Source organism: Dendropsophus ebraccatus, chromosome 9, assembly GCF_027789765.1.
Source record: "Dendropsophus ebraccatus isolate aDenEbr1 chromosome 9, aDenEbr1.pat, whole genome shotgun sequence".
In the NCBI taxonomy this organism is placed as follows: domain Eukaryota; kingdom Metazoa; phylum Chordata; class Amphibia; order Anura; family Hylidae; genus Dendropsophus; species Dendropsophus ebraccatus.
Genome location: NC_091462.1, coordinates 96,035,346 through 96,062,033, shown reverse-complemented (window position 1 = coordinate 96,062,033; position 26,688 = coordinate 96,035,346). Strand labels below are relative to the sequence as shown.

Genomic DNA, 26,688 nt, shown 5'->3' with positions numbered 1-26,688 from the left:
GAATACACCACTTCCTGCGGGATATACAGCAGCTGATAAGTACTGGAAGACTGGGGATAAATTACATAGAAGTAATTTACAAATTTGTATAACTTTCTGGCGCGAGTTAAGAGAACTCTTTGCTGGAGTACCCTTTTAAGTGGGTCATGTCATAATACCATATGTATTCTGTGCCTGATTCTACCTTTTTGTTTTCAAGTCACAATGAATTCATAAGTTGTGGCTGCCATTGTTAGAATTAAGAAATCTGACGAAGAGGGCAACAATGGCCCTCGAAATGCATTGTTTGTGACAGTAAAACTTTGAAACACATCCCCTGTGTCTCAGACATATAAGGAATCCGCCCATCATAGGAGTTTCACTGCATGCCGTCCTGTCCAACAAGGTCAGCACCTGGGTCCATTGGTCATGCTACTCGATGGCTGCCCCACGTCCTTGATGTCCATTGCTCTTAGCAATAATATCCTGCCTTATTATGCGGCTGCCACTCTTCTCATCCCTACTGGAGTTTGCTGTACGGGAGGTTTTGATAAACTGGGAATGCAGAATGGAAATATCCTCATCTGAAAGTGATGATAAGGCTTTATTAGCAGCTATTGTCTGCTGCCAGAAATTAACGTTCAAATGAAGAAAACTCAAAAGAGTATTTGTGACTATTTCAGAGAGTTGGTAATTGTCCCAAAACTGTTTTGTTTCTTTCCGTATCGATAGAAGCCTCGTCTTTTATGTGCAGTTCAAAATCCTCATTAGACTGGAATCTTCCTGCATTAGCAATCTTACTTAAAAGATAAATTGACTGTTTAAATGCACGATAATGAAAATTCATTTGCAGAGGCTCTTATTTATATGCAAGGCGTCCAATCTTTAAAATAAAGCCTCAATTAGGCTGAAAATAAAGTCGAAATACCTAAAGACGACTGTAGCATGATTTCTCTGATATCAGCTGTTTTGTCGTCTTGTGTTTGCACAACGATTGCCAGTTACTTTTATTTTTTGGGCTTTTTATGTACTTTTGTGTGATACGTGGCTGGAAAAAGAAGAACCAGATATTCATTGGATCCATTATATAAATTCATTACTGTAGAGGTCAATGTTTTTGCCTTTTATTACGTCTCCTGAAAGAGTCCTGTTGGCTCAGAGATGAGACCGAATGGATATAGTCTGACTTTTTATTTTATTTACCGTTTGACTCTGGTTTTCTGTAGACCTTGTCAATTTTTAGTTGTGCTGTCCTGATCTGTAAAGAGATCTCATCACCCGACTCTCATGGTTCTTTAAAGGGGTTATGCTATGATTGAAACTCAACACCTATCCTCAGGAAATGTGATAAATGTGTGATTGTTTCTACTCTATTTACTTGCTATGAGAGTGCTAAAGATGGCCAAACACTCGGCTATTTCCGTCACCCCTTATATAGAGTTTGAACAGAACATCAGTCTTAGTGTATGGTCCACTACGACTCATACTACCGGGTTTCACTGTCTTATTTTTAGGGGATGTCCTATATGTTTTATTTCTCTTCCCATTCCCCCCCGGGGAAGAGAAGTAAGACATCCTTTCCAGACCTTACCGAAATACTCACCCTGGGACCAAGAGCACATCAGTGGCGGGACGTGGGTCAGACATGCGGTGGAATGTGCAGCAGGACGTACGGGGGACGTGGGCCAGGCTGCCTGCGGCCCCGTCTTTGGAGGTCCGTGAGGGGATTAGCTGTGTTCTTGGTGGCAGCTGTTAGTAACAGGCAGCCTTACTTTTGGGGGCTACCTTATTTTTGGGGGATGCCTTACTTTAGGCTAGTTGGTAGTTGGAGTGTCTTATTTTATGAGGGTGTTTTATTTTTGGGGAAACACGGTAGCACATAAAGGACCCTTATTTTCATTATCATGGAGTTCAAAAGTATTAGACTCTTGCAGTTGCATGCATATCATTTATACTGGGGATTTTTTTTTTTTTTTTTTTTGAGGGAGGGGAGATAAACCTCTTTTAAGGTAATGTTCGTATCCCATGCTTATATTTGTTTAGCTTTCCGCCTAGTCGCAATAATTGCGAAGAGATCTGAGGTACTAGAGGCAGAAATAACACATTACTTCTATTCAGTTCTGCATAATAGGTTACAGATGGCAACTTTTCTAAGTTACGGGGCCTTTCCCATGCCATACAAACTCTGTGCATGTTAATCATGTGGATGATTTTTTTTTTAGCAGCTATACATTAGTGACCATTCAACTGGATGGGCAACCATATAATATATAGAGAGGCCAGGGCTGGCAGACACAAAGTTGTCTCTCTGATAGAGAAAATTTCTGAACTGGGACCCTAATCTATGATGAAGCGTATGCCCTAACAGGGTCTGTAAGGAATATGTTTTTGTAAGACAATCTTCTATGCTATATATTGTATACAATGCTAAAGCTTAGTGTCTGTGGAATACTAATGTATTGTGATGCTTGTCTTATATACTGTTTTGTTAATATTCCAGGTACAGCTGTCCAAGGCTCTGGAAGAAACCGGTTCGCAAAAGCAAAAAGCAGAAATGGTAAGTGTTGACAGTTAGTCAAAAAGTTTCCCTATTTGTCCATTGATATGAAGAAACCTGTTGAATGCTTAGCGAAATTGTCTTAAGGATTCCTTCATAATTCCACCAGATATGTATATGTCTTGTTCCATTGAATCCCATAATTGTCCAATTTGATCCTAATAACTTTTATAGTAACACCATTACATGGGTCGCCCCTTCAAGAACAATTTGTTAATCACTGATTAAGTTAAAAACCTTAAAGCTTGTAGAGTTCAGACACAGAGTCGGCAGCGGCCGTGTTCTAGGCAGAAATGACCTGTGTAAATGTTGATATCCGTACAAGCATCATATACTGATTGAGCCACCGATGATAATCAATGCAGATCAACAGTATGCTATAGCTTTATGTTTTGTCTTTATTGCTGTTGAGTGAACATTTAAATGCTTGAGTGCTCATTACCCTAGTTGAGCATTTTTCAATGCCTGACTGCTCGAGTAATGAACCACACTGAAATCAATGGGAGACTCGAGCATTTAAAGGGAATCAGTCAGCTCCTGGGCCCTACCTGAGGTGTTGACAGTGTTCTGTAGCTGGCAGTCCCCCAGTGAGCATGGTGCCTTTTTGGTAATTTTCCGTGCAGCGGATTATGTACAATCTTATGTCTCCTACTGTCACAGAGCTGTTGTTCGTGCCACACTTGTCATGCATCCTCCTCCCTCTTCATGAATAATCAATGCTGCCTGGCCTCCTATTCGCTCAGCTGTTAGATTGCAGATCAGTCCTCTGTAGGCAGGTTATGTCTGAAAGAATCTTTCCTCTGTAATGTGTTGGAGCTGTGGTCTAGGGGTAACTCACCTGTCTAGAGACCTGCCAGCAGTTCATTCTCTGTTTCTTATCTCCTGATGGAAATTAAATACATGTCTTTTTTTTTTTCCCCCTCATTATTGTATCATTTTTAAGGCTATGTTCACACACAGTATTTTTGCTCAGTATTTTGGTCAGTATTTTGCAACCAAAACCAGAAGTGGATTGAAAACACTGAAAGGCTATGTTCACACACTGTTGAAATTAAGTGGAGGGCTGTCATTTAATGGCAAATAATTACTGTTTTTTTAAATTAACGTTTGATATTTGCCATTAAATGACGGCCATCTGCTCAATTTCAACAGTGTGAGAACCTTACCTTTCTGTGTTCTCAATCCACTCCTGGTTTTGGTTGCAAAATACTGACCAAAATACTGAGCAAAAATACTGTGTGTGAACATAGCCTTAAAAATGATACAATAATGAGGAAAAAAAAAAGACATCTTTTTAATTTCCATCAGGGGATTTGAACCAGAGAATGAACTGCTGGCAGGTCTCTAGACAGTTGAGTTACCCCTAGACCACAGCTCCAACACATTAGGGAGGAGAGATTCTTTCAGAGATAACCTGCCTACAGAGGACTGATCTGCAATCTAACAGCTGAGCGAGCAGGAGGCCGGGCAGCATTGATTATTCATGAAGAGGGAGGAGGATGCATGACAAGTGTGGCACAAACACCACATCTGTGACAGTAGGAGACATAAGATTGTAAATAATCCGCTGCACGGAAAATTACCAAAAAGGCACCATGCTCACTGGGGGACTGCCAGCTACAGCACACTGTCAGCACCTCAGGTAGTGCCCGGGAGCTGACGGATTCCCTTTAAGGTGCCCCCTGCTTGGTTAACCTATTAAATTTTTTTTTTCTTTTTTTTTTTTCTATTTTTTGCCCCTTAGTAGGGATGGTCCAAACAGAGTTCGGTTCGGGTTCGTACGAACTCGAACTCTTGTTAATGATTCCTGCTGTCTGCCCGCTCCGTGCAGCGGGCGGATCCAGCGGGAGGACCGCCTGGAAAACTGGGATACAGCCATAGCCATAGGCTGTATCCCAGTTTTCCAAGCGGTCCTCCCGCTGTATCCGCCCGCTCCACGGAGTGGGCAGACAGCAGGAATCTGGTGCCGAGCATACGAACCCGAACCTCGGAGGGTTCGGACCATCCCTACCCCTTAGGTTTGTTTAAACGAAATACACAAAAAATATAACAAAAATGTAGTAGGTTTCTGCAATAGAGTCAGGTGGTATGCCGGCAATTGCGGTCAATTATTGAAGGTATATGGTCGCCTTTACCCAAGCACTGTGGTGCTAGTTCAACACTAGTTTTTACCACATTGACCAACTATCATTAAGGATCCCTCAGAAATTTGAGACTCCTCTTTGTTACAGGTGTCAAACCTGTGACCCTTAAGTTGTTGCAAACTATAATTCCCATCATGCTTGAACAGCCAAACCCAAGGGATTTTGGCTTTCCAGGCATGGTGGAAATTGCAGTTTTGCATCAGTTGGGTGGCTGTGAGTTTGACACTTAAAAATTCTAGTGGAGTTGCCACTTTTTGCTTTCTTTTGCTTTATCCTTAAAATTTGTGTGAATTCTACCGTGAAGAATTCAAAAATTCCTAGAATCTAACTCTTTTCCCCCTCTCTCTAGAACTCATAAGCATTAATGAGATTTTTTTTCCTATCCTTCCTCCATACATTGTTTAACCATTTATTTCGAAGAGTCCCAGCGGTTGTAACTAGGATAAATTACCGACATGTAAAATTTCACAGTTCTAAATATAACTTAACCAATCTATCTCATATTGCTTCAATTTTTGTATAAGAGCGAGACCCTGTTAGTTTAGTGTAATTCGCCGAGGTTTGATCAAGGGCTGCCCCAGGGGCTTTTTAGCTGTGCGGGGGAAGAGATTGAGATGCAGAACCGTATAGATTGTACAGTCTGTCGTGTTTTCGTTGTCTCTCATTTAGCTTAAGGTTTGTTGGTACCCTCTGGGATATACGTCTTTGCTAATGGCCCATATGCCCCAGGGGGAGAAGAGAGGATTCATTTTCCTGAAATATAACTTTAATTTGTTAGGAAGGAGAAAAAAAAACTATCTGCCTTTATAACCTAATCTACATGCTATACAAATTGAGTTATCCAATTAGCCTTTCAGATGAGGAAGTGGTCCATATTTTGTCACTGTCAACATAATGACTTGTGCAACACTATTGCTTTCATTTACCCTCCCACATGTGAAGTCTTGTGTAGTGGTTTTCCACCTCTAAGAATACAATGTAACTCTAATATGTAGTAGTAGTAGTAGTATCTTGGACCTATGTTGTTCTCCTAGTGTCTCATATCTATCATACCTTTAGGGCAGGGGTCTCAAACTCGCGGCCTTCCAGCTGTTGTAAAACTACAATTCCCATGATGCCTGGACAGCCAAAGCGAAGCTTTAAGGTGTATGCACACTTGGCATATTTTTGTACAGCAAATTGCAGTAAATTCCCCTGTAATTACAGTACGTAAACTTCTATGGCTGAACGTAGTCGGGTTATTTCCCTCAGGCATATGAGTTTTCACTTTGACTAAAAAGTGAATAAATCCATACTTTTGAGTCTATATGAATAATTGTGTGTATGATATATGTGGGAAATAGCCCAAACATAGTCACTGCCTGACTATGTCTAAATCGTAGAAGTAAATAGGGCCCATGCCAGTTTTTTCATGGATAATCGTCAACTTTTTAAAATCGGGAGGCACAGTTATGGTATTAATACACCCTACAATTTGCCTATTCCAGGTGGTTATAGCAATAGTATTCTGGAGAAAAGTAGGAGATTACGGGGGTCTGACCCCTCAACCCCTGGTGATCTCTGTTTCGGACCTCGGCCGGCTCTGTTGTAAATAGAGCCCCAGGTCGGCACGTGACCCACGACTCTATTCATTCCTATGGAGTGTCGGAAAGAGCCGAGTACATCGCTCTTACGGCGTGCTCTTTCCAACGCTCCATAGGAATGAATAGAGCCGCGAGGTTGTTTATTCTTCAGAGGAGACGCGTGAGCCTCCCATAGAGTGTCACTGTGACACGGAGGCTCGCAGCATTCCGTGGTGGACAATTCCGCCGTTCTTGCTCTGTGTGCACGGGGCCTTATAGCATACCGGGCACTGAGGAGGAAGGAAAGTGTCTTATTTTTCTCCTCAGTGCTGTTTTTGTGCTATTAGCAGTTTAATTCTTGTTAATAAGGAGTTTAGGTGCACTGGGGGTTGGACTAACACCCCCAGTGCACCGCTCCTCCCCCAGCCAACCCACCTTTCCTAATGAATATCGGCAAAGTGTGCCGGCCTGGGGCAGATCGGTACACCGGGGGCGGTATCCCTGTCCCCAGTGTACCAGAGCAACTTATTAACGTAAGGATTAAACTGCTAACAGCACGAAAGCAGATAAAAGTAAGAAACCTACAGTGTCCTTAGCACAATTTGCACTATAGGGATATATCGGCAGGTTAGATACTTCTTCTAACCAGACAATAGTTCCCTTTTAAAGAACCGTTGAACAAAAAGAATTGTCTGGTGAATGATCAGCAGCCATGCACATTTTATTCCATTTTGGCCGGTTCAGCCATTCAAGCTGGCCACCCATGGTCAGTGAGTATTGGGTTAAAATTTCAACCTTCGCAGTGTGCCGAATTTCTTAATAGACCTAGTTATTGGAGAATTGTTATCCATATGTTTTGTTTTTTTCATCTTTTTTAAAGGGGTTTATAAGTTGTAACACTGAATGCATATCCCTGTCGATCACAGTAACAAAAGTCTCTTCATAGTTTTTGCAGACTCCTTGTTGCTCTCGTTGATAGGCCGCGTCCCATTTCTGTGGTAGAGGCTGAGCTGCAGTTTTAGACACAACGCCAATATCATAGTTCAGAGTTGTATTCACAATCCCGCCGTCAGAATCGTTCTGCATCCATTGTCAATGTCTGCACACGGCTCGCTCCGGGGATTTGCATTCTGGAAGTTTAGTCTTTACACGAGACACTGTAATGTAATCTGATATAGGGAAAACAAATGGTCTCATTGCAGCATAGTAGTACAGCTAAGCTGCTGTGTCTGAAGATAAGCTTGTTGACTGTTTCCCATGGCAGTGAGTAGAGCTGTGAATGTAGTTCTTGGCGGTATCATGAGCTATGCAGTTTCCATAACTCCATAATTACAAAAATACCATAATGTGAGGTGCTACATTGTTTACTTAAAGGGGCACTGCAGAGATTTTTTTCCCCAACTGGTGTCAGAAAGTTATGCAGTTTTGTAAATTTCTTCTACATAAAACTTTCCAGTCTTCCAGGGCTTATCAGCTGCTGTATGCCCTGCAGGAAGTGGTAGCGGTAGGAGCAGCAAATTCCCATAAAACACCTCTTTTGCACGGAGCCTAAGCTTGAAAAAGGCTTGTATTTAGTTTTCCTTGTATATGGAATAAAACACTGATTGCAGAAGGTACTGCATCACCTTGGTGTCTGTGTAACCTGCAATTATTATTTTGCGGCTGGCACCCACCTCTCAGCTGTGCCCTATGAGTGTGGACTACTAATACAACCATAGATATGTTTAAAAGAGTTTTTTCCCTAACTTACTCTATTGGGGACCTACATTATCCTTGGGACATGCAATCAATAAAAGATAAAAAGCTCAGGAAAATCCTGTCACCCAAAAGCAGTAGCAAGGCCTTCTGCAGTCTACATTGTGGGTGAAGTTTGGACTATATACAAAGTGTTTGTCAGCTCACCCGACACTCCCTCAGTCTGTGTGCTCGGACGAGCCTAAGATGTGACTCTCCAACAAAACGATACCTTCTTTCATTCCAGCACCACAGAGGCAAGATAGAGCTTTGTTTCCCAAAAACTTTATTGTAGATGTAGATCCATGTATCACCAGGAATAAAAAAAGAGACAGTTGACGCTTTTCCGTGTAGGCACACACCTTGTTCATAACTTAGTCAGACTAAGTGGTGAACAAGGCGCATGCCTACGCCAAAACGCGTCAACTGTCTTTCTTATTCCTGGTGATATATGGATCTACAATAAAGTTTTGGGGATACAAAGCTCTATCTTGTCTCTGTGGTGCTGGACTGAAAAAAGGTATTGCGAAGTTCGGACTATCTCTACAGCTGCCGTCTTGTGCTTTTTAAGTGCTGTTTTTTTCCTTGTATCATTATACAAGCATACAAATTATTGCATTACAGACATACAGAGAAAATCCATCCGAATGTTTGAGCCTGCTGCCCGCAGAACATGTGGGAATTGTACAATCAGGGTGTTACTGGTATATTTTCTATTTTTGTTCTACAGAAGTGCTGTCAAATTGCGCTCTTTACAACGTGCAGGAAACAAATGGTCCACTCTTATATCATATTCACAATGGGCCCGCACTGTTAGTTGAATATTCAGGCTAGCACTTCATACACACACAGGCGTCAAACAAATGAAGTGTTCTCACCGGCGAAATTGGCAGAAAATGTCTAATTTAGACCTGTTTCCAATCTCTTTTCTCTTCCCACCTCCTTGGGCATCATGCAGACATCTGTACCTTTTCACAAACAATGTTTTCCTGTAATTTCACTAAGTTTGTTGGAAAATATGTGTCATGGAACTCAACTTAAATGTTTTTATGTGTTAAATTGCAGCTGAGGCTGAGAGAATATCTTTTTGCTTTTGTTCAAGGAGATATTTGCTTTAGCAATCATAACAGCCGGGAATGAGCTACCAGGGGGTGAGGAGGCGGATAAGCCTTCCGCATATACTTGTAGGTGGTCAGGGGTGGGGAAGATTAGAGGATATAGTCATTATGCTACCTAAAAAAACAATACAGAAGCTTTGCCATGTATCTAATAGGGCATAACATTAATATTGCCTAGGTCTCCATACTGACACTAAGACAGTTCGGGACTCTACAAGACCCTTAAAGTAGCCCTTTCTTTAAAAAGGTTGTATGGGTTTAAACATTGATTGTTTTGTTCACTTAAATGGGACAACTGTAAAGTACCTTGTACCCTTGTTACTTCTGAGAGGGTAAGATCAGAACATTGAAGAGGGCTGCAGCATTCTCATGACCACCATGGCCTCTAGTCAGCTGATCGGCAAGGGTCTGAGGATAGGCCGTTCATTTTTAAAACCAAGATAACCCCTTTATTTCCTATAATATGAGCAGTGAGGCCTTCATGGATTGTAGTCATTTTCCAGCACTTCCCACAGATGTTCTCGAGAACTTGAAGATTTAGTCAACACCTTGGTCTCTTTGTCATGCTTCTCGTTCCTTAAAATTGTTTATCGTTATCATTATCCTGCTGAAAGAGGCTGCTGCTATAGAATGGCCCTGCTATGAGTTGGGGTTCCTAAAGTGCTATTGGGCCGATGACGCCTGATCAATACTGTAAACCAGCGCAGATCTGCTAGATCGGCACTCGTTTACAAGGCCTAATACATATTCGTTTAGCAAGGGCCATGTAATAGGCTTCCTCCCCGGCAACCATAGGCTGTATCCATGTTTTGCTCAGCCTTAGAGTTCGGAGAACTTACCTAAACAGTTGGTCAAGTCCACCCAAACTTCTCCTAACCAACTCCTGTTTATGCATTCAGGTCCGAGGTGGCCAAATGGCCCTAGATCTTGATGTTGGTGTCTATTAGACATTATGGAAGTTATAGCATATCCTATGGGTATGCCATTAATGTCACTTATAGGAATTTCCCGTGTAAGGTTCTCTGTGATCTTTTTTTAAATCAAAGATCACTGGCTTTTAATGAGTGTTCAGACACTAGACTACATAGACTAATGGGTCTCCAGTAATGAGCGTTGTCATATCTTTCATGACTGGTAGAGTCCATGTAGTCCGCTTACTGTATGATAGAAAAAAATAAGTTTCTACTTCTTAAGCTAATTGCACTCGACCAGACAAAGGCAGTTTGACTTTCTGGTATTAATTAACAAATCCATCACTAATTACCTTGGATAAGCAGAACTCATGCTTCTTCCCCCAAACACAATTAATATGGCAACTCTAAGCGTCTGTAGGCCGCGCCGCTCTATCATTAACATACTTCACCCTAATTAGACGCGGCCAGGAGTGGCTGGAAAAATGAGTTTCTGATAGCGGCTACACAAAATCTTCCAATGTTTAAATCCTCCGAGGTATTAAGGGAAAAAGGATACATTTTCTGATCTCCATGAAATGACAGTAGCAATTAGGCCGGAATTGCAATTATCACATTTTTTTGGCTAGGTGACCTTTTGCTTATTTATTTTTCATTCATTTGTTCTGTAATTGATATGCCTGTGGTGTTGCTAAACGTTGGAGAGACACCCCCAAGGATTCACTTAGCGAAGAGGGATGAAGACACGTTCGTCTCCAATTTGCAAAGTATTACAGCCAACGTTCTTTAACATGATCAGCTTCTAAAGGAATTCCTCTAGAGCCCGAGATCTTCTCTATAAACAGGGATGAAGCAACTTGAAGGGATTTATGGCAGTTGAAATCTGTTTGTGTTTGAAAAATTATCATTTAGATTTTTGAAGACCGGGGACTAAAATAGGTTTAATGTATTGGTGTTACCATAACAATCTGATGGGGTTGACTTGAATGGGGTTGTCTTCACTAAGCCCACATTTATTTTATGTTTATCAAGGTAACGGAAAGAAAATAAATGTCCAAGCTGATGATCAGCAAAAAGTTCATAACCCTTTTGTCTCTGATCAGACACTGAAAAATAAACCAGTGAATCGGTAGAAACCAGTCGTACTGGAGAGATGGCAAACTGTTAAGACAAATATTCCGATAGTATGTTACATGTTCCATTTAATAGAATTGATGCTCTTTATGCAAATCCACACTGTCCCTAAACATAGCTCTACCTGTATAGCAACATCGTAAGGCTTCACTTAGACACTCCCTCGGACTTTTGCACTACATTTTTTTTGTGCTAAAAAAATGCCCCAAAAACACCATAGCAAAAAATGCCCAATAAATATTGCATTTAATTTCCCCCCACTGACTTCCAGCTAACATCTGGCCCCAGAGTTTTTGATCCCCAAAAAACACACTGCACCAAGTTTGGTGTTTTTTAAGGGCGTTTTTTTTCCTTCAGAAACACTTTTACGCCTTGTCCAGCCTAAAGAAAGTCTACCACCAGGTATGATGATGATGATGATAAACCATGTGGATTGCTGACCAATCTGTGTTAAGAATGGTACCTTTTAGTAGTGATTTATTGCTCTGGAGGTCCACCTGGACCTCACTCATCTCTAGCTGAAGCCTTTCTGACTAGAGGTGGAAGGATCCAGGGGGAGGGGAGTCCTGTAATGTACATATGATTTGTCAAATCCCAAGTAACTCTGGTTCCTGATGTTTTTAGTTTTCCCTCTCATCATTTATAGTTTACATATTTTTTTTCTTTATTATTTACACCATCAATGTGGTAGGCACATCTTTTACTTTGATTGTGAACCTCAATTCTTACTATGGCCTAATAGCTTAGTCTGTCAATCATTTCCTTTGGCAAAATATTTGAACGAGAATTTGAATGTCCACCTTTTGCTGTCTTGTGAGCACCGAGTGACACACGATCAGGAATGTAGGCCCCACTTTTGTGTGAGCTAGCTGTCTGGTTGACCCCTTAAGAATCCTAGCGCTGGCAGCAGAGTTCTTGGCTTCAAATGCACCTAGCTGACTTGACTTAACTTGGAAAAACCTCCTGCTGACCCCTCTGACACTCCCTCAGTGTGGTTAAGTTGTTCCCCTACCTCTTCGGAAAAAAACTAGTGTAGCCAGACATACTTCACTAGCTCTGGAATTTTTTTCATAAAAGCCTAAACCAACCCGGTTTTACCTCAGCTCTAATACACCAAGGGAGCTCTAGGATTGGGGAAAACACAGCTTGTAACTTGGAATGAGGCCTCTGACAGATTGTGAGTGAGTGGAGGGCCCTGCATGAGGTATTGGATCTCAGTCAGGTTACATGTCAATACATATGATATAATAATGCTGCGTTTTCACAGAATGATTATCGTGCGAATTTGCACGATAACTATCGAATTATAACGATAATCGTACGTCTAAATGCAACGAACGATCGGACGAGAGAGAAATCGTTCATTTTGATCTTTGAACATGTTGTTAAATCGTCATTCGCAAAAAATTCGCAGATCGTTCCGTGTAAATAGTCGTTCACCGATTTTACCTATGTGCGAGATAGGTTTAAGCGATCGCAAAACGAATTTTCTGTACGATATATCGTTCCATCTAAACGCTGATCGTTATAAAAAAAATTTGTTACTTCGAAATTGTTTATCGTACGATCGGCCCAATTATTGCTCCGTGTAAATGTAGCATTACACAAAAGAAGCATTTAACCTGTGTTTTACTTTTTCTGCAGCTGTCTCAATGGTGTACTAGGCGACAGTGACACCAAGTGGTGTGAGTGCAAATTACCCTCTCCTATCCCAAAGCATAGAAACACAAAGTACTGCCCTATATATGCGTTGCAAAAGCAGTGGACACCCGCTCTGGTACACTGCAGTGAGGCCTGTAGTATGTGTACTATGGCAGTATAAAGCAAAGGATCAGTGATGCAGGATCTGTTGGTGCTGTACAAAATAATATTAATATTAATAATAATAATAATAATAATTGTATTATTATTATTATTTATACTTCAGCTGTATGTTTTAAATATCAATTTCATTAAATGTGTTGTATATCATTATAGGAGATGATTTAACTACAGAAGAGCTATACAAGTGAAGTTTACTGTGATATATGTGACATGTATGTGTGTGTGTCATCTTTAACATATGTTTTAGGACATTAAAATGATAAATGTTGCTCTTGGATGTAGAAGCCCTGGGCTGCGCACATATATTACAGATCATTGTTCATATCAATCCACTTGACATGATCCAAGAGTCTCTATATGCATGTATAAATACCCTTATGTGGGGATATATTATTACCCATGAGTGCACATGTGTAAATACCATATGTATAAACTATCACATGTTGATGTCAGAACTTGACAACTATACAGGTATGACTGGCGTTGTAGACACCCATTATCTCTGCGTCTGCAGTCCAAAGCTCAGTCTACTCATTTTACTACTCAGACCAGCGATGTGCATGTGTGTGTGTATATATGTATGTTGAAAATATTTTACCAAAACTCTGAGGAGAACTGGTAATTGCTTCTGAAGTCCCCAGAATAAGAAAAATATGAGATTTAGAGAAAAGTAAGCAGATCGCTAATATGGATAAAGCAAGTCCTTACATACATAAGGAGCAGTTAGAAGCTGTAAATTACTTTCTATGTAGAGGACTGGAGCATTTTCAGGGTCCTGTACAGATCACAGACGGTCCCAGAAAAATATAACAAAGCCTGGTGCCAAAAGGAGCGATTCATCCTGGCCCAGGTAAAGAGTTGTACAGGACTTGTAGTATCACACTGTACTGTAAAGAGGAGATACTAGACACACACAGCAGTACAGGACGTGTAGTGTCACACTATACTGTAGGGGAGATACTAGACACACAGCAGTACAGGACATGTAGTATCACACTATACTGTAGGGGAGATACTAGATACACACAGCAGTACAGGACATGTAGTATCACACTATACTGTAGAGAGGAGGTACTAGACACACAGCAGTACAGGACATGTAGTATCACACTATACTTTAGGGGAGATACTAGACAAACAGCAGTACAGGACATGTAGTATCACACTATACTGTACAGAGGAGGTACTAGACACACAGCAGTACAGGACATGTAGTATAACACTGTACTGTAGAGAATTGATACTAGACAGCCAATCACTGCATGTGCTTTACTAATGCTAGGGTTTTACCAGTAAAATGGCCAGAGAAGTAAAAGAATGGCCAAAAATACTAGGTCCAAAACGCACCAAAGACCACAAATCAGAACAACAAAAAGATTCACACGGGATCACAGAAGATGCAGGACAATCAAAGATAAATATTATAATCTTTGAGTAATTCATATTTAGTAAAATTGATTAAAAGATAAAGGAAGTGAAACAGAACCATACAATACAAAGAGGGGTGAGGGGACATATAACGTATTTTATGAGATCATATATTGCACATGCATGAAAATAATTCCTAAGAACTATTGTAATACAGGCAGCCTCCACAAGATGGCAGACAAAATGATTTGATGGGTGACAAATGAAAAAAATCTAAACAGGCAAAAAAGCCTTGGATAAAGTGCCAACAGTGCTCAGTAAGTACTATGTACCGGGTAAAGTCAACAAACAATATTAAATTTAAATAGGAAACTGAGGATGCATGTATTATCCTTAGTCACACTCACCTACTCACCCAAACGCGCGTTTTGCGTGGCTTTAAGGGATGTGAGTGGTGAAGGGAAAGCCAATTCTTTTACATCGAGACCAACCAATAGAAATGCCTCCAATGCAGGTGAGCTAACTCACCATAATATCAAGATGGCGGACACGACAGGGACGCTAAACATGGTGAAAAGGAATAGAAGTCCATACCGATCATGTGATGCACAGCGTCACAAACGACCAGGAGTGATGTCGATATGCTCCGGTCACATGATCGCAACTGCGGCCCTGTGACCCGGAATCCCATATACCCGCATTATGGTAGCTGGAAAGGCCAATAGCGGTATTACACCTAACAGAACCATATGACTCAAATGTAAAAATGCTTGCTGTAAACTATATCGGAACAAGCTCACTAAGCACTGTTGGCACTTTATCCAAGGCTTTTTTGCCTGTTTAGATTTTTTTCATTTGTCACCCATCATATCATTTTGTCTGCCATCTTGTGGAGGCTGCCTGTATTACAATAGTTCTTAGGAATTATTTTCATGCATGTGCAATATATGATCTCATAAAATACATTATATGTCCCCTCACCCCTCTTTGTACTTTATCTTTTAATGAATTTTATTAAATATGAATTACTCAAATAAAGATTATAATATTTATCTTTGATTGTCCTGCATCTTCTGTGATCCAGTAAAATGGCCACTTTAATTGGTTCGAACATCTAGTTATTCATTGCGTTGTATGTTGAGTTATGATGGTCCAGAAAGGACCATTGTATGTTGAAAATATTGTAACCTGAGGCCATTGTAAGTTGAGGGGCCAATTTTGTCTGTCTATCTATCCATCCATCCATCCATCTATCATATACGCAAAAGTGATGTTTATTTTTTTTAACAAGTAGTTAATCATACAGTACACTACTGTATCCAGCTGCCTCTCTACTGCTACATTTTATCTATGGCAGAGTGTAACAGGTGATCTGTCATGATCTATTCAGATGAACCCAGGCTTCCATGACCACCATGTTGTGAGATTACAAATAAGCACCAAGATGCCCAGGCCTTCCTGCGGACTTAGACTAAAATGTTGGCTGCATAAGGCTCTTTTCACACCAAATTTTGGTGATGTCAAGCAGGGGTATACATTAGGGGACTCACTGATGTATATATTTTCACCATATAGCTATGATAGATTACAATCTGTTATACATATAAAAAAATGGAACCCCCACTGGAAGCCCCCTAAACAGAGGCCCATATGACACTTCTCTGGACTTTGTGATTGGAGTATATGGTGACTTTTGCTGACTTGTTATGTGAGCCTGTAATTTATTTTAAAACTTAAAGCACATCATAGTGATATATAAGAAGTTTGGATTGGTAAGAATCTAGGGGCTTGAAATTATAGGTTAACTTTTAATGATTGATAAACATAAGCTCCTCCCTACTCCCTCCCCTGAGGTTCTGCTGCTGCTGAGTTATAGATTATAATGTACCTACTACTCTGAAACTCTCTTCCCCTGTTTTTGTTGATGTCCTCCAGCGGGTAGCATATGTTATTATTTAATGAAACCTTATACTTCAGCATTGTAAGTGCTGCCATATGAGAATCACTTTAGTATTACATAATCCTCAGTCCCAGCTGCCTTGTCCTTGGTGGTGTAATACCTCCTGCGGTTTTTCTACAACATAAACAGCACTGACAACCAAAGGCATTACAAACATCTGCTAAGTTTTTGCGGGACATCGAAGGAATGCTGAACCTTCAGGCGATTTTAACTGCAAAAATGTTACTACGAGGGTAAGTTTGGAACGCAAGTGGTGGAGCATGACTTCAATTAGATTAGGAGTGGAAAGCAGTACATGGGAAGCGGAACTGTTACAGCGATTTTATAATGCTAGTTGGGCTCATGGGATCCGCTACTACATTCTCCTCAAATTAAAAAGAAATAAAATGTCTGCTTAAAAGTTCAATTACAGAAATGAGCTGCTACTCCAGCCATTCTCATTAAAGTTTCATTGAACTCAGGCTATAGGACCGTAAGATTTTTTTAAAATTATTTTTTATTTTTTTCCCCTTTTTTTCCCTACCTATTTCCAATCATGCTAACCTATTCATCAATGAGATTGGATGGATAAATTCTGCCTTAATACACTGCAAACAATGGCTTTAGGAGGTATTGAGTCTGTATTGTGCTCAGCAAATGGATTATGGTCAAAGCATAGGTTATTTTCTTCGAGGGATAGAATTTAGTATGTAGGTAAAGATTTCTCGAAGATGTTGAGGCCCCAATGTACTAAATTTTGAGTTCCAAATCAATTCATTGACTTTGTATAGTTTAGCATTGTATTCTCTATCCCTTTAATGTTTATAGGCTGAAGTACTTGACAGAAAAATGGAATAAACTACTTCCAGCTCAACCTGAATAGTGGATGTCGGGGTAGAGAAGGATCAGTCATGTTGGATTATTTAGTTTATTTATCCTTCTTTCAATGCAGGACACATGCAGGTTCAGTGTGGGGGGCCAGCACAAGAAAAGCTAGGCCGATATCTTCCAGAAAGGCACCACTTTTGTCCTCAGTTTGCGTGAGGTATTGCAGATCAGTTCCATTAAAATGAGTAGAGCTGAGTTTTACCAAACCTGAAGACAGAAATAAAAAAGCACTGTAAATTTCTTGCAAAAACAGTACCACCCTCAGTTTTCAGGTAGCGTGTGGTATTAGAATTCTGCTCCATTCACTTTAATAGAACCGAGCTGTAACTAGAGATGAGCGAACCTGGAGCATGCTCGAGTCCATCCGAAAGCGAACTTTCGGCATTTGATTAGCGGTGGCTGCTGAACTTGGATATAGCCCTAAGACTATGTGGAAATCATGGATATAGTCATTGGCTGTATCCATGTTTTCCAGACAACCTTAGAACTTTATCCAAGTTCAGCAGCCCCCGCTAATCAAATACCGAACGTTCGGGTTTGGATCGACTCGAACCCAAACCCCTAGCTGCAAGCCATTCAAGGTTTTGGTAACACTTCGGGGGGGGGGGGGGGGGGGGGGGGATCTAAATGCGGTTATAATTTTGAATGCATTTTGAGACTATGGGGGAGATTTGTCAAACATGGTGTAAAGTGAAACTGGCTCAGTTGCCCCTAGCAACCAATCAGATTCCACCTTTCATTTTCCATAGAGTCTGTGAGGAATGAAAGGTGGAATCTGATTGGTTGCTAGAGGCAACTGAGCCAGTTTCACTTTACAACATGTTTGATAAATCTCCCCCTTTGTTCCCACACAGATATTTTGTCAGTATTTTGCGACCAAAACCAGGAGTAGATTGAAAACACAGAAAGGCTATGCTCACACAATGTTAAAATTTAGTGGATGGTTATTTTAAAACAACTGCCATTGTTTTGAAATAAAGTCCATTACTTGCCATTACATGGCAGCCATCCTTTCAATTTCAGCAGTGTTAACATAGCCTTTCTGTGTGTTAACCCTTAGGGGACACAGCCAGTTTTCATTTTTGCGTTTTCGTTTTTCCCTCCTCGTGTATATAAGGCCATAGCGCCTGCATTTTTCCACCTAGAGACCCAAATGAGCCCTTATTTTTTGCGCAACTAATTGTACTTTGCTAAGGCAGATGTAATTTTTGCCTAAAATGTGCCGGGAAACCAGAAAAAAATTATATGTGTGGTGAAATTGAAAAAAAAAACGCATTTCTTTTATTTGGGGGAAATGTGTTTTTACGCCATTCGCCCTGGGGTAAAACTGACTTGTTATGCATGTTCCTCAAGTCGTTACGATTAAAACGATATGTAACATGTATAACTTATATTGTATCTGATGGCCTGTATAAAATTCAAACCATTGTTAACCAATATACGTTCCTTAAAATCGCTCCATTCCCAGGCTTATAACGCTTTTATCCTTTGGTCTATGGGTCTGTGTGAGGTGTCATTTTTTGCGCCATGATGTGATCTTTCTATCGGTACCTTGATTGCGCATATATGACTTTTTGATCGCTTTTTATTACAATTATTCTGGATTTAATGCGACCAAAAATGCGCAATTTTGCACTTTGGGATTTTTTTGTGCTGACGCCGTTTACCGTGTGAGATCAGGAATGTGATTAATTAATAGTTCGGGCGATTACGCACGCGGCGATAGCAAACATGTTTGTTTATTAATTTATTTATTTATTTTTATTTATAAAATGGGGAAAGGGGGGTGATTCAGACTTTTATTAGGGGAGGGGGTTTTGTGTTATTAAAAATACATTTGTCTTTTACTTTACACATATACTAGAAGCCCCCCTGGGGTTAGGGTTATTCCCCCTGGGGTTAGGGTTATTCCCCCTGGGGTTAGGGTTATTCCCCCTGGGGGACTTCTAGTATATGCACTCTGATCTCTCATAGAGATCCATGCAGTATAGTTATACTGCATGAATCCATGAGATCGGTGTTCTATTACTTTTGGCTGCTGCAGCCAAAAGCAATAGAATGCCGAGCCGGGATCAGCGCCATTACGGAGCAGACCCCGGCCCGGTATGGATGCAGGGATCGCCCCCCCGCAATCGCGCCGCAGGGGGGCGATCCCCCCACTAGACCACCAGGTATGGAGATTAGCTAGTATTTAGAAGCAGCTGTCAACTTTGACAGCTGCTTCTAAGTACTTAATTAGCGGGCACGGCGATCGGACCGTGCCCGCTAATAGCCGCGAGCCCGGGCTACACGCGGCACCCGGGATCGCGGCAGTTCAGAGGGTGGTCGCCGCGCGACCCCCCTCTGAACTCCCATAGCGGCACGAGGACGTTCAATAACGTCCTGGTGCAGCTATGGGTTAAATCCACTCCTGGTTTTGCTTGCAAAATATTATGTTGAAAATAACGACTATGTTTATACCTCAAAATTATGGCTATATTTAACTTTTTTTTTTTTTTTTACCGTGTGTGAACAGAGCTTATCCAGCGCTACAAAAACATGGCCACTTCCAGAGACAGCCCCACTCTTGTTTCCAGCTTGCGTGGAGTTTTGCTGCTCAGTTCCATTAAGGGTACAAACCCACACACCGTATATGCAGCGTATTTACTACTGCGATACGCAGCAAATACTCAGCAGATTAGATCTAAATAACTGAACACAGCATCAAATCTTCACCATCACATCTGCTGCGTTTTTGCTGCGTATACGGTGTGTGGGTTTATACCCTAAAGGGGAACTCCAGGTAGAAGTTAAAAAAAATGTAGCTTCTGCAGAAGCATAAAGCATTACTTACCTATTTATTCCAGCATCTGTTATCTTTGAAGCTAAGCCACACAATAAGGCTCTGAACCTCTCTGACACTCCAACATGTGTGAACACAGCCCTAATTTCACTGCACACTTCTGGACAATCAGAGAAATCAGTGCAACACCTGCTTCTGGCCGGTCAGAGATGGTGAATCACTCAGGGCACTGGGTTATCCAGCCAAGCCTCCTGTGAGATCACACCCTGCCCCCTGTCTGCATCATCAGCCTGATCTCAGCAAACACACACAATGTGAGATAGAGGCATGGAAGATTTGTCTCCTAAAGTGGGAGAGCAGTGGGAGCAGGAGACAATGTGAATTGGCACAGAGGCCATTTTTCTTCACTTCCTGGATTTCTATTAGCTACCAGTGTGGCAGAACCGTACAGGTATGGTAATACATTATATAGACACATCTATATAACTTTTAATGTACTTTTAATAGAAAATAAGTTTTCCTTTATCCGGCGTTCCCCTTTAAAGTGAATGGAGCTTAATTGCAAACCACACCTGAACTGGAGACAAAAGTCACATTGTCTCTGAAAGAATGTGGCCATGTTTTTGTAGCACTGGATAACCCCTTTAAAGTGACTGTACCACCAGGCCCAGGCTGAAGCACTGGAGGCGGGCCGAGCCACCCTTAGTGGGGGGAAACACTAGCCCCTCTATGACGTGACTCCATTAGAATCAATGGAACCCTATCATAGAGGGGCGGGGGCTTGCGCACGTTTTGCGGGAATTGTGGTCGCTGACCGGCACCGGGATGTTTTTTGGTTAGGAACTCATGTATCAGTAGACCTGCACGTGGTACATGAGGCAATATGGTTTGGCCAAATTATATACTAACTTCTAATGTTGGTTTTAAAAGTAGCTGAATAGGCCTTCGTGTCAGCCATGGGTACGATGTGCAGCCATTACTGTCTTTTTGGCTTGTACAGTCACTTTAAGACTGTGGCCGGGTTAAGCCAAAACTGCTGATCCACTTTTGCATAGCCAAGTCCCAGGGAGCCAGGATTTATATACCCTGATTAGTGTTGAGTAGAGAGGCCAGACTGTTCAGATTTGGCAGTGTTCTCCAAAGCCGAATTCTTAACATTTGTAGCCGATGCAGCCTTAGAGAGTCCTGATAAACATGGGTACATGATACATGGAGTTCTGGCTTAAAGTAAGCCGACTAATAGTCAAACGAAACAGTCTTTGGATACACTATACTTACCAATAAGCCTAAATAAACAAGTATTAGACCATTTTAGTAAATCTGAGCAATGATTTTTTTTCTAGATAACATTGCCTGTGATCCCCCCCTTCCCCCTCAAAACAGCGCCATTCTTGTCCATAGGCCATGCCTGGTATTACATGTTCCTGCTTAATTGAAAACTGCAATACCAGATAAAGCCCACACACGAGATGAGATCGTAGACATCCCTTGCGAAAGACTACTTTTACTCTTTATACAGTATAGAATTGTTGCTACCACCTTGTCTCTAAGTATTAGTTAATCTTAAATGTCCACCAGCGCTGTGTTGTGGGCAGCAGGTTCACTTTAAGGCCTGTTCAATTCCCAACACTAAATAATGCACAGTGTTAAATTCAGTCTCCTAACGCAAGTACTCAAGGAAATTAAGCTACAAAATTGCCTTCTCAATGAGCGGTGAATGACACAGCGGTGTATATATTTATATAGGCGCTCGCTGCGCTCATGCTATACCATACACACATTTTCCTATTTCATGGTCTGGTAATGTACTTTACAGCAAAATACCCGGAGCTGGAACAATTCCACCAAGAAGGAAAACACTGTGTCCTTTTGTGTTCTCTGGTTTTACTGCTCAAGTAAACCAGCTAATATGTCGTCTGCGCACAGCGGGCTCTGCATTCACGGGCCTTTAAGAGCGAAAGCACCGGCGTAGGCTCGGGCTATTTTTGTGAGTTATTTTATTATTTTCCTCTGGATTGTTACGGAACCCTTGGGGTCTGTGGGCAGTTAATCAGTTTGATGAATCAGGTTCTGTCGGGCGGTATAATTGAATGATACTGATAGTACATGACCGATAACCCTTAATTTGTCTGCTGGGCTCTCTGACCGCATTCTGGGAATAGGTTGGTGTCGGCATGTGACAGTATTGCCTTGATTGGGAAGGAATTGTGGATTACAGGGGAAATCTGTTGCTAGGTTCCTTTTTTACTGTAGAAGAATTGGAACAGCTCTTGCCGTTTTAGAGCGACATTATTGTTTCTTCATTATTTTATTATACCTAGCAGGTTAAGGTTGACAGGGGCACGGCGCACAAATCATTTGCTAGAAAGTTATCTGGTCTTTTTTTTTCCGTTTAACAGCAAAGCAAACGTGCACCTTTTAGAAGCTACTTGAAGGGAAAAAATATATATATTTATTTTTTTAACAAAAAATTTTGCGGACAGAAACCGAAGCCATGAATGTACCGGATAATCCCATCGGTGAACCGCAAGGTTTACTTTTTATATAATAGAAACATAAATAAAGTTGAGTAAGGCAGGGCCCGGCCAGCCATACAAAAGGCCCTATTACACAGAACAGTTATCGTTTAAAAATTCACTAAAACGATCGAAATTAACAATTATCTGTCCGTGTAATAACACCCAACGATAAAACGACAACTAAAAAATTGTTCATTTTGGTCTCTCAACCTGTCGAAAAATTATCGCTGTTAGTTCGCCGATCGTTCCCATATTCGTGTAATAAGTTGTTTGCTGATGAAACATGTTGTGTGGGTCGTCCTGAGGAACGATTAGCGACCATATTACGACGTAAAAACTATCGTTCATAACAGTAATCAGTGAATGCAATAACCTCAGAATCGGTCTCTAAAATATAGTTAGTTATCGCTAGCAAACGATTTTTGTAGTGAATCTTTGAATGATAATCGCTACGTGTAATACAGCCTTAAGAGGCTTGCATCTCTTACTAAATCTGGGAAAAGGGGACGGGGATTTAAGACTGTCGTACACCAATCTTGATAAATCTCCCGCAGTGTTTGTTCTTAATTATTTCTTTGCTTTCGCAACCTGCATATTTTTTACCTCTACTTCAAAAGGGATTGACCAAAAATAGACACCCCCCCCCCATTTTCCTTTAGGTCTCCACTATTGTAATGATTTGAGATATGTATATATATACTGATATATGTATACACGTTCTTTGTCATGTTGTGATTGCTTTCTAAGAGAGATTTTTTTTTTCTCCTGTAGTCATATGATGCTTACCTGGTATCTCTGCTCACTTCATAATTGTAACCTCTCACAGAGACATGGCAATCCAATTTTGACTGGTCATGGTCTGAGTGTTCAGACCACAACCGAGCAGGAGAATGAGATGGTCAAAGTCTGTGCACAACGCTAGTCCTGGCTCTGTTATGTAACCTGGGTGGCTGCATAATGTAAATCTATGGGGCTGTCCAGGTGGAGTGGAGATAGGAGTGCATGGCAGCACAGACTTCTCTCTCCTGATTGTTCTCCTGATCGGTCGCTGTGTGAAATCTCAGACACCAACCAATCAAAACTTTTGACATCTCTCTGTGACATGTCAAATGTTTATTCTCTAATAACCGGTATACTTAAAAATGTTATGTTTCACATTACTCTGAGCTGAAGACCACCACTTCCTTTCGCCATATGGACCAACATGTAGTGACATCATAAATTGTGTGTCATTAGAAAAATATAAGGAGATTTAGGAGGTAACGCCAAGGTGATATTCCACAATGTCATACATGGTCGGAAGATGCTGGAACAATGGTTTGATGGTTTCAAGACAGTCACATTGGCAGTCTCTGTCTCCAATTCTCCTGGCAGCTTTATTGTTTCGTCTTCAGGCGCCTCCCTAACAATCTCCGGCTCTTTGCTCCTTATGTCAATGATTTGTACTCTTACTAATTGTTTTTCACAAATAACTCCTAAAATGATCATTATTGCCAACAAATAAAGGCAGGCGAGTAACTTAATCAAGACGACAGACAATAATCCTCCAAAATGTCAATTTACTGTTTCTGGGCTGCTGCATGAGGCTGATAATGCATCACAATTTCCTCATTCTTTTCCGTCCTTTGATGGTTTCAGTGGAATTTATGGAAAACCACAATCCCTTAAACAAATAAAAAACGAGCCATTAAAATGAGTCATGCAGCAATTTATCGTCAAATCTCTGTCTCTTTACTTTTTTGCTTGTTAGATTGAAATGGTCAATATGGTACTTTAGAGGAAAAATGCCCTTTAAATTATTGTCAAGTTCACCGAGGCCGCAGCACTTATCTTTTCATTATTAAAAGGGATAATCCGTTCGGGAATGTTGAGTTTCCTGCAATAATATTTGTACTAACAATTAAGCTTCCATAACGTTCTCAAGGCTTCTGATACGAAGACTTAAAGGGACCCTGTCACAATGACAATGCTGCTCAGTTTGCAAATTGGAGGAATGGAGAAGGATGATGTATAGCTATGTGGAATCGAGTCAATATACAGTTAGGGCCAGAAATATTTGGACAGTGACACAAGTTTTGGTATTTTAGCTGTTTACAAAAACATGTTCAGAAATACAATTATATATATAATATGGGCTGAAAGTGCACACTCCCAGCTGCAATATGAGAGTTTCCACATCCAAATCGGAGAAAGGGTTTAGGAATCATAGCTCTGTAATGCATAGTCTCCTCTTTTTCAAGGGACCAAAAGTAATTGGACAATGGACTCTAAGGGCTGCAATTAACTCTGAAGGCGTCTCCCTCGTTAACCTGTAATCAATGAAGTAGTTAAAAGGTCTGGGGTTGATTCCAGGTGTGTGGTTTTGCATTTGGAAGCTGTTGCTGTGACCAGACAACACGCGGTCAAAGGAACTCTCAATTGAGGTGAAGCAGAACATCCTGAGGCTGAAAAAAAAGAAAAAATCCATTAGAGAGATAGCAGACATGCTTGGAGTAGCAAAATCAACAGTCTGGTACATTCTGAGAAAAAAGGAATTGACTGGTGAGCTTGGGAACTCAAAAAGGCCTGGGCGTCCACGGAAGACAACAGTGGATGATCGCCGCATACTTTCTTTGGTGAAGAAGAACCCGTTCACAACATCAACTGAAGTCCAGAACACTCTCAGGGAAGTAGGTGTATCTGTCTCTAAGTCAACAGTAAAGAGAAGACTCCATGAAAGTAAATACAAAGGGTTCACATCTAGATGCAAACCAGTCATCAATTCCAAAAATAGACAGGCCAGAGTTACATTTGCAGAAAAACACCTCAAGAAGCCAGCTCAGTTCTGGAAAAGTATTCTATGGACAGATGAGACAAAGATCAACCTGTACCAGAATGATGGGAAGAAAAAAGTTTGGAGAAGAAAGGGAACGGCACAGGATCCAAGGCACACCACATCCTCTGTAAAACATGGTGGAGGCAACGTGATGGCATGGGCATGCATGGCTTTCAATGGCACTGGGTCACTTGTGTTTATTGATGACATAACAGCAGACAAGAGTAGCCGGATGAATTCTGAAGTGTACCGGGATATACTTCAGCCCAGATTCAGCCAAATGCTGCAAAGTTGATCAGACGGCGCTTCATAGTACAGATGGACAATGACCCCAAGCATACAGCCAAAGCTACCCAGGAGTTCATGAGTGCAAGAAAGTGGAACATTCTGCAATGGCCAAGTCACTCACCAGATCTTAACCCAATTGAGCATGCATTTCACTTGCTCAAATCCAGACTTAAGACAGAAAGACGCACAAACAAGCAAGACCTGAAGGCTGCGGCTGTAAGGGCCTGGCAAAGCATTAAGAAGGAGGAAACCCAGCATTTGGTTATTTCCATGGGTTCCAGACTTAAGGCAGTGATTGCCTCCAAAGGATTCGCAACAAAATATTGAAAAATATATATTTTGTTTGGGTTATGTTTATTTGTCCAATTACTTTTGAGCTCCTAAAATGTGGAGTGTTTGTAAAGAAATGTGTACAATTCCCACGTTTTCTATCAGATATTTTTGTTCAACCCCTCAAATTAAACGTTACAATCTGCACTTGAATTCTGTTGTAGAGGTTTCATTTCAAATCCAATGCGGTGGCATGCAAAGCCCAACTCGCGAAAAGTGTGTCACTGTCCAAATATTTCTGGCCCTAACTGTAACTTGTACTTTATCCACTGCTATCATCGGAATTCTGAGCTCTATTTATATAGGGAAAGCTGTCAATCATTGTATCAGTTCACCTTCTCCCACAATATTCGTATTGAAGGGCATTTACTTGATGCAACACCTGGCAAAAAGTATCGCTTTACTGATTTCTCCATTCTGGGGGCCTATTATAAGAAATCATTCCATTGCTTGCATAGATTAATGCATGTTACTGATCTATTAAATTGCTGCTCTGCTGGTAAAGTCTTCCACAAGCAGATTATCAGCAGATGAATCAGGACAGGCCCGAGACCTAGCAGAGGTATTAGGCTGCCTTGAGTGCTGGTCAGCAGTCCCTGAAAACCAATGTTTAGATGCATTGATCACTGTTGATCATGGCATTTTAACAATTAAATGACTGGAATTGGAGTCATCTCTGATGTTGGTCATTACCAACAGGTGCCATTCTGCAAATAACAGCCAGCACTCGACGGGAATTCCATAGCTCCTCAGCCTGCATCATACTCCCTCACCCAATCCCTGCTGTTACCCTACA

General features: G+C 41.1%; 1 protein-coding gene across 2 annotated transcripts in view; it reads left to right on the top strand.

Annotated features, from left to right (window-relative positions):
• Nucleotides 1-26,688, top strand: part of MAD1L1 (mitotic arrest deficient 1 like 1) — a 544,571-nt gene that overhangs the window by 233,219 nt on the left and 284,664 nt on the right. For both annotated transcript variants that reach the window (XM_069983919.1, XM_069983921.1), the window contains exon 13: nt 2,480-2,536. In XM_069983919.1, coding sequence (XP_069840020.1) covers nt 2,480-2,536 — 57 coding nt within the window. The remainder of the gene's footprint in view (nt 1-2,479; nt 2,537-26,688) is intronic.